At 36.3% G+C, this 8,928-nt stretch overlaps 1 protein-coding gene across 1 annotated transcript in view; it reads right to left on the bottom strand.

Moving 5' to 3' along the window:
• Positions 1-8,928, bottom strand: part of TMF1 (TATA element modulatory factor 1) — a 37,139-nt gene that overhangs the window by 25,842 nt on the left and 2,369 nt on the right. Inside the window, exon 2 of the mRNA XM_011947296.1 lies at positions 1,722-2,936. Coding sequence (XP_011802686.1) covers positions 1,722-2,936 — 1,215 coding nt within the window. The remainder of the gene's footprint in view (positions 1-1,721; positions 2,937-8,928) is intronic.

Below are 8,928 nucleotides of genomic sequence, written 5' to 3'. Positions count from 1 at the left end.
TGTAGTCCCAGCTACTCAGGAGGCTGAGGCAGGAGAATCACTTGAACCTGGGAGGCAGAGGTTGCAGTGAGCCAAGATTGTACCACTGCACTCTAGCCTGGGCGACAGCGCAAGACTCCGTCTCAAAAAATAAATAAATAAAATAAAATAAAAGTAGGGCTGGACACAAGTTCATGCTTATAATCCCAGCACTTTGGGAGGCCAAGATGGGAGGACTGCTTGAGCCCAGGAGTTCAAGACCAGCCTGGCAGCACAGTGAGACCTCATCTCTACTAAAAATCAAAACAATAGCCTGGCATGGTGCGAGCCTGTGGTCCCAGCTACTAGATTGGATCAGGTGGGAGGACTGCTTGAGCCCAGGAGGTCGAGGCTGCCATGAGCTGTGCTCGCACCACTGCACACCAGCCTGAGCAACAGAGAGAAACCCTGGGAGCCGTGGTCGCAGCACTACACACCAGCCTGGGCAATAGAGAGAGACCCTGTCTCATTCATCCATCCATCCAACCATACTAAAAGTAATTTTAGAAAACCCATAAGAATTTTTAAATCTCCATAATGTATCAGTATAAAGCTAAACAAAAAGTAATGCTTAGAATGTCTCATTCCTTAGGTCCTGCTCAAACAGTGATAAACTTAAGTATAAAAAGAGTAGGAATGGTTCCTTTTTGGACTTAAAAAAATAAAGTCTTACCTGACTTTGGTTTAGATGAACTTAGAAATCACTTACCTTCTTAAATACACTGAAATTCAAAAATATCTGATAGTAATTAGTGCTGGTTTCTAAGAATTCAAACTCCTATTATATATCTTACAGTATATAGCTATTACTAATTGAAATATTATTGCACAGCATTTTTGTTTGTGAATATTTAACCTGAATAACAGAATCTGGCACTTTAAAAAAAAATTAAGTAATTCAATACATGGCACTTACAGGACATTTCTTCAAGACATCCTACATCTCAGAAGTCTATTAAAGATGCCAGATCCAACTCAATTTCTATATCTAAAAATCACAGTAAAAACCAAAACTAGAACTTAATGTTAGTTAAAGAATTTATATCACTTTCTTTTCACATGTATTAGGTAGAAGCAATTTGTCAATCCTAAGCAATGCTTTTGTTCCTTACACATTTCTCTTTCTTGTTCATGTGAAATATAGCTATCAATAGATCTCAAAAATAACATAAACAGAAAACAAACTGAAGCAATATATATACTCCTTATATATGAATGAAAATACTAACAACAGAAAAGCACCAATAATAAAAACCTTAAATTATCATTTAATATTTGCTACAAATAATGTAAACATGCAAAAACAAATTCTGATACAAGAAAAACCATAACATTTAGGTTTTTTTGGCACATCCATCTGCAAAGGAGGTGAAGATACATGTTAATGTAAGAAAATATTCCTTTGCAAATTGACATACTAATGAGCATAACAGAATTTTAAAGTGATAAGGACTCAACAATAAAGATGTAAGATGAAAATTTTCATGCTTAACTATATTGAAGTATCAACTTATTCTACCATAATTGCCTTGGAGAAATTTCAAATTATATTAAGAATTGTTGAACTTCAAGGTCCTTAATGCTACATTGAAATGGCAAAAGCCTGTGTTTTTAAATCTGTATGAATTATCATGCATCAATGAAAATATATTTTAAAACAAATGATTTAATCTCTGAAAAGCACATCTAAAAATCCCTTCCACCTACTGGAGTTACCTTGCAAACATCTTCCTTCTCAGAAAGTGCTTCTGGCTGACTTTCAGCAGGTTCACACTGCTCAGCCACCCTGTCTAACACAGTGTGTCCTTCATTTATTGGTGTAGAAGAAACCAAGATATCAGGCTGTTCACAGTTAACAGGAGTTGCACTTCGTCCACTTTCTTCCATTTCTGCTTCCTCAGTGGGTATAACTAATGTTTCATTTACTTCTTCAGATTTTCCTTCAGCAGATTCAACTGTTTTAGACTTTGAAGTTGAAGAATTAACTGTAATAGGCACTAAAGCATATCCCTTGCCTGACAATTCATCATCTGAATTGATTTCACTTACACTCCGGCTATCTAATGACTGTACACTAAATGAGTCTATTCTTTCAAAAGCGTCAGATGAACAGCAACTCTCAGTGAGTTTTTGGAAATCATCTAAACGATTATATTCAGGACAAGCAGATGCAGAGAGAAGCTGAAATGATGTCTGCATCAAGTGAAGACTTGATTTTGAATCTGTAGTCTCTTGTCTCGAGCTCGCTGAGCTCTCACTTATTACACTTTCATGATCTAAAACTTCAATATCACTGGTGGTAGAAGTACCTGATGAAAAGGTACTAACAGGAGGAGAAGGTGTATTGCTCTGCCTGTCTTCATGTTTTTGTTCCTTAGGTTCCAAAGCCATGTCCTTTGTTTCTGCTGTGAGAGACTGTGTAGAAATATTAGATATACTTTCCGTAGTTGTTTTCGCATCAATTACACTTTCAGATACTTTCAAACTTACAGTTGGCACCTTCATGTCCGATTCTTTATTAACAGTTTCTTCATGCTTGCCTTCAGTTTTAGGTGATGAAGTACCTGCTGCCAGAGTTTCCCCTGAAACACACAAAGAGTCTTTTACTTGTGACTCAGTTGTTTCAGGAGTTCTTGACTGTCCAATGTGCAAGGATTCATGTAAGCTGCTTTTCACTTCTTCTTCTGGTCGTTGTGATTTTGCTGGAGGTTTTGATACCACTGGACTCTTCTGAATGGTCTGGACATCAGTTGGTGAGAGAAAGGCACTGAAGAAATTTTCAGATTCATCGACCACAGTCCTCCGAACTGGCTTTGTGATTGCTTTAGGAGAGGCTATTGGTGGACTCTGAGGTTCAGTGTTTGATTTCAACCCCCAGGTTGAAGTATCCCATCCTCCACTGACAGGCGAACTTATTCCTTTGACAAAAAAGTAAATATTTAAAAAAAAAGAACACATATATGTTACATTAATATTTCACTCATTATAAATCAGCATAAATATAAATTTAGAAAAAAATACCCTATGAAATACCTATAATTTGCACCTGCTAAACTCCTTGCTTACTAGATCATTAAGTAGTTTCCAAGTTAATACTGGGACTTAAAGAAGAAAACTGGTGTGGGTCCACCTGAGAGGAAGGAGGAGCACAGACAAAAGACTGGGTCTGGCCTGGACTACCAGATGCAAGTATGTTATTCCTCCCTACAACAAATTAAGGAAGTAACAGTATATGTTTTATAACCCACAGAAAGTCCAAGATACATATGATTGATTTCATAACAGGCTTTACTTATCAATATGAAATAAACTAATATGAAACTGACTGAATATGTAGGGCCATGTGCAGTCACAGAAAAATTACCCTACCTATTCAGTCAGTTTCATATTAATTTTTACCTGTAATATCAGTAATATAGTTAAGAGGTAGACAAAGGGCAACACTCAAAAACTGAACTCAATGTGTATGGAGGTTCATACCTATAATCCCAACACTAGAAGAATCACTTGAGCCCAGGAGTTCAAGACAAGCCTAGGTGACGTAGTGAGACCCCTGTCCCTACAAAAAAAACTTTAAAAATTAGGTGGGCCTAGTGGCCCACATATGTGGTCCCAGCTACTCAGGAGGCTGAGATGGGAGGATCATCTGAGCCCAGGAGGTAGAAGCTGCAGTGAGCCATGATCGAACCACTGCACTCCAGCCTGGGTGACAGATCGAGAACCTGTCTCAAAAACAAACAAAACAACAAAAGCCTCAAACCAAGATGCTGGTGAGAAATGTTCTTTTGTGAAGATCAAATTAAACTGATGGGAATGGTAAGTTTTAGAGAATAAATTCATTTTCATCCACTTAATCATAGGCTGATTCTCTAAATTCCACTCTCCAAGCCCACTCTAAGAGGAGGTTTTGTTCTCAAATTCTAAATTCTGTCAGAAATTACAAGGTCATTATGAATTTCAGAAATGTGTTTTTAAGAACTATTGCTCTTTGACGTAGATCTAGGTAGTTGACGCTAGGGTTTTTAAAAAAATACTGCAAAGAAAATGACTATTTTCTTGGGGAAAAAGGTAATTATCATATCAGTCATACAAATAGCTACTACTAAAATCCTGATTTTTAAAAATGGCATAATCAGGATCTTAAAAATGGTATATTCGTTAAAGTATTTAAAGCATTTCTTTAAAAATGTTTTCCAAATTAAAATGTGGCTGAACAAAATATTCACAATTAGAGGTTGGTGGAGAGAGCACAAATAACTAAAAGCTTCTAAAAACTATCAAGTCTTATAGTAGAATCTATCCTTTAATGTGACTTCAGGCCAGGCACAGTGGCTCATGCTTGTAATCTCAGCACTTTGGGAGGCCGAGGCAGGCAGATCACCTGAGGTCAGGAGTTCAAGACCAGCCTGGCCAACATGGTGAAAACCTGTCTCTACTAAAATACAAAAATGAGCCGGGCATGGTGGTGGGCACCCATAGTCTCAGCTACTTGGGAGACTGAGGCAAGAGAATCACTTGAACCTGGGAGGTGGAGGTTGCAGTGAGTTGGGATCATGCCACTGCACTTCAGCCTAGGTAACAGAGTCAGACTCTGTTTCAAAAAAAAAAAATTTCTGGGGCATGCGGAAACAGTATGTAATACCCTTGTGTAAAATGTAAATACTCTGTGAATATAAAACACTCCCATGTGAAATTGCTCTATTTTCTCTGTAAAAAGGTTCATTAAGCAAAACAAGACATCAGTCCATTCTCTGACGAAATTACTAAATTACAAAATAGTAACATTTGATATTAATATTTTAAATAACTTTTTAAAAATAAGAAAACCATGCAGTCAGCCTTGCCCTAGGTCTCCAATATTATAAGGCAAGGCAGTCAATAACTTCAAGACATCTTGAGAAAATAATTATAACAATTCTTCCTTCATTTTTCTATTTTAGAGCTTAGAACTGTGTTTTATAATTATCTGTGTTCCTATATTTCCCTCTCACTACACTAAGCTCCTAAAGGACAGAGTGTGTCATATTTATTATTGTATCAAACATAATATTTGACATACTAACTCTTCAATAAATATTAGTTGAATAAATTAAAAAGTTGAGTAAAGCTAACTTTGAAATGACTGCTTCCAACTGTTCTCAAACTCTACACTTTCTCTGGAAATTCACTTAGGTTCAATGATTTAAGCACAAAAACATTCATCCTACCACTAACTGTAATATTAACATTACAGAAATAAATATACAGCATTAGAGACAGTAAAACATATTATGGTATACCCATATAATGGACTTTAATGTAGCCATTAATAATGATAAAAAGCATTTAATGGCATAGAGAGATATAAGAGAAGGAAGAATGCAAATTAAATATATGATCTTAACTATGTTTAAAAATGCATGGAAAAATACATTAAAACTAGAAAAAATTAATAGTTCCTTATAATACTGAATTATAATCTACTTTTCCTCTTTATTCATATATTTTCCTATAACTTCAAAACTTTCTACAAGTAGCAAGTATTACTCTTATAACTACAAAAACTTTAATTAACAACAAGAGAAGTAAAAAGAGAGATTCACTTGACCACCTTTTCCAAAACCTCCTGTCTTCCAGGATATTACATGAAGAAATTAATTCACTGTCCATTTGTAATGATTTATTTCATGAATAGATCTTTAATTTCTATAATGCTGTTAATTTTATTTTAATTCACTTTTTTGAGACAAGGCCTCACTTTGTCGCCCAGGGTGGAGTGCAGTGGCATGATCTCGGCTCACTGCAGCCTCCACCTCCCAAGCTCAAGCAATCCTCCTGTCTCAGCCTCCCGAGTAGCTGGGATTAGAGGCATGCACCACCACCACTCGGCTAATTTTTGCATTTTCAGCAGAGACAGGGTTTCACCATGTTGGCCAGGCTGGTCTCGAACTCCTGACCTCAAATGATCCATCCACCTCGGCCTCCCAAAGTGCTGAGATTACAGTCATGAGCCACCACACCCAGCCAACCCTGTTAATTTTAAATCTTTTCAGAGACAAAGGTGCTGAATAATTTAAAAATTAAAACAGTACAATGAAAAATTCACTATCGAATGCCAGAACAATACAGTATCATATAGTAGCCAAGCTAGGTATTCAGATATTACATAAATCCCAGAATTATACATACACTTTGAATGTCTTGGTTTAAATGATAGGCTCTTAAGACCTGTTTAAAGTTTTCTTAGGGCAGCACACAAATTTCTGTCAATTTTATAGGGATTTATTTTTTTTTACTCCCTAAAAACAAAAGCTAGAAACATGTATCTCTGTCTCAATATATCTTACTCCTCATTCTTCTGTAAACTGTCACCTACTATTTCTACGGTTTACTTCCAAACCCTCCTTGCTTTCAGTATTTTTAATTAGGAAGCATCAGCTAGTTATGTGGCAAGTACTTCTTACATAGTCAACCAAATACTTTACGCACCTTCTTCCATTAACCCTTGGATCTGCTCATCTTTCTCTTTCAAAAGGTCTGCAGTTTCACTACTATTTAATCTAGTGGCAAGCTCTTCTTTTATGTTTTTGATTTCCTAATAAAAAAGAAATCTGTGAATACCATAAAGAATTACTTTCACTCTAAGTACAGTTCTCATTTTTCCCTCATCCAAAGAAGCTATCCATAATCACATTCTCAATAAAAATCTGTAAGTTTTGTTCAGTTAATCTACTAACCTTGGTTTACTAAGACTAAGAAAACAGCTTTGAAAATGATATACAAAACCTAAATTCAGATATATAACCAAGTTTTAATATGAAAATATAAATAAGAATAAATTCCTTTTTTTTGAGACAGAATCTTACTCTGTCACCCAGGCTGGAGTGCAGTGGTACGATCACGACTCACCGCAGCCTCAACCTCCCAGGCTCAGGTGATCCTCCCACCTCAGCCTCCTGACTGGTTGTGACCACAGGCGCCTGCCATCATGGCCAGGTAATCTTTGTAATTTTTGTAGAGATGTGGTCTCACCATGTTGCCTAGTCTGGTCTTGAACTCCTGGGCTCAAGCGATCCACCCTCCTTGGCCTCCTGAGTAGCTGTGACCACAGGCGCACACCAGCATGACCAGCTAACTTTCTGTATTTTTTAGGAGAGGCAGGGTCTCACCATGTTACCCAGGCTGCTCTCTAACTCCTGGGCTCAAGTGATCAACCCACTTCATCCTCCCAATGTGCTGAGATTATAGGCATGAGCCACCACACCTGGCCAAAAATCTACAATTTAAATGTTAATAGATGATATCCTTTTCACCTTACTTCTCTTTTTTCCAATATCAAAATATGATGAATGCATTACTCAAAAATCTATGTCTCTATGGAGTTTAATTAATATTACTTTAAATTTCAATTACCTTTTTAGCAGCATCTCTCTCTTTGCAGGCTAGTTGAACTTTCTTTTCTGCTTCTGCAATTCTTTGAGTAAACTCATCTTTCAAGGAAGAAATGCTACTGCTTTCTTCTTTCACTCTGAACATTTCACTAAATTTAAAATAATATTTGAGAATGAGGATGGTGTTTATATATCCCAAAGGTATACATGAGTTCAATTATCAAAAGGAAGATAACTTTTCTCTGACATATACCTTATTAAAATAGAACAGCTGAAGGCCTATTAACTTCTAAGAAAAAAAATAAGGAAATTTCCCTTGTTAAATTTATTTTGAAACACCTCAAAGAAAACCTGTTAGAAAGTGAAATGTCACCAATATCTGACATGCAAAAATAAGAGCAAAGTAAATACAATGATTCAATTCTGAATCTTCTTGAGTCACATTTTCCCAATGAGCTCCTTATAGCAAAACTGTGTTATTGTATAACACAGTTTTCTTTAAATACATGTTTTAAATCTCTAATACTAAAAGACTAAAAATGAAAGAAGAGAGTTTTGCAGTTTTTGCAAAACGACTCTCTTCAATGGCAAAGGTAATATGGTAAAGACAATTAAAAGAGAAAAGTAATCTTTAGGGTTATAATTGAAAGCCATACAACTTTCAATAATGATAAAATTACAAAACATTTTACTTTCAAAAACATTCTTAAATATGTACCAAGTATACAGGCTTCCAGAAAATGTGTAACATTATTCACATTTGCAGAATACTTACTCTTTCAGGTTATCATAAGCTTCTTCTAGAAGTGCTTTTTCCTTACTAAGAGATAATAACTGAGCCTCCCTCTTTTCCAGCTTTTCATTCAGAAATTCAACTGTCTGGATAAGGCAAATACATAAAAATCAGAACACGTAGCTTTAAAAAAGACCATTTTTACATGCAGTTGTATCACTGTAACAAAGAAAACAGCTCTATCTCATAAAAACAATTAAGAACAATATGAGGAACACAGAGGATCCAGAACAAGAAGAACTCTTAGGCAGCTGATAGGAGAGTAAAAGTAAGTACAATCAAATAGCTAGTGGGAGTGTAAGTTGAGAAACCACTTGGGAACCTCACCCAGGGTGAGCAGCCTGGGCAATAGAGAGAGACCCTGTCCCATTCATCCATCCATACTAAAAGTAATTTTAGAAAACCCGTAAGAATTTTTAAATCTCCATAATGTATCAGTATAAAGCTAAACAAAAAGTAATGCTTAGAATGTCTCATTCCTTAGGTCCTGCTCAAACATTGATAAAGCCTGGGTGACAACAGCGAAACTCCATCTCAAAAAATAAAAATAAATAAATAAATAATAAAAGTAGAGGCCAGGCACGGTGGCTCATGCCATAATCCCAGCACTTTGGTAGGCTGAGGAGGGCAGATCACTTGAGGTCAGGAGTTCGAGACCAGCCTCACCAACATGGTGAAAGCCCATCTCTACAAAAAATACAAAAATTAGCCAGGCATGGTAGCACGTGTCTGTAGTCCCAGCTACTC

This window comes from Colobus angolensis, unplaced genomic scaffold (genome assembly GCF_000951035.1).
Source record: "Colobus angolensis palliatus isolate OR3802 unplaced genomic scaffold, Cang.pa_1.0 Scaffold26, whole genome shotgun sequence".
NCBI classification, from domain to species: Eukaryota; Metazoa; Chordata; class Mammalia; order Primates; family Cercopithecidae; genus Colobus; species Colobus angolensis.
Note: the sequence above shows the minus strand (reverse complement) of the source record. Positions and strands in the feature narration are given on the sequence as shown.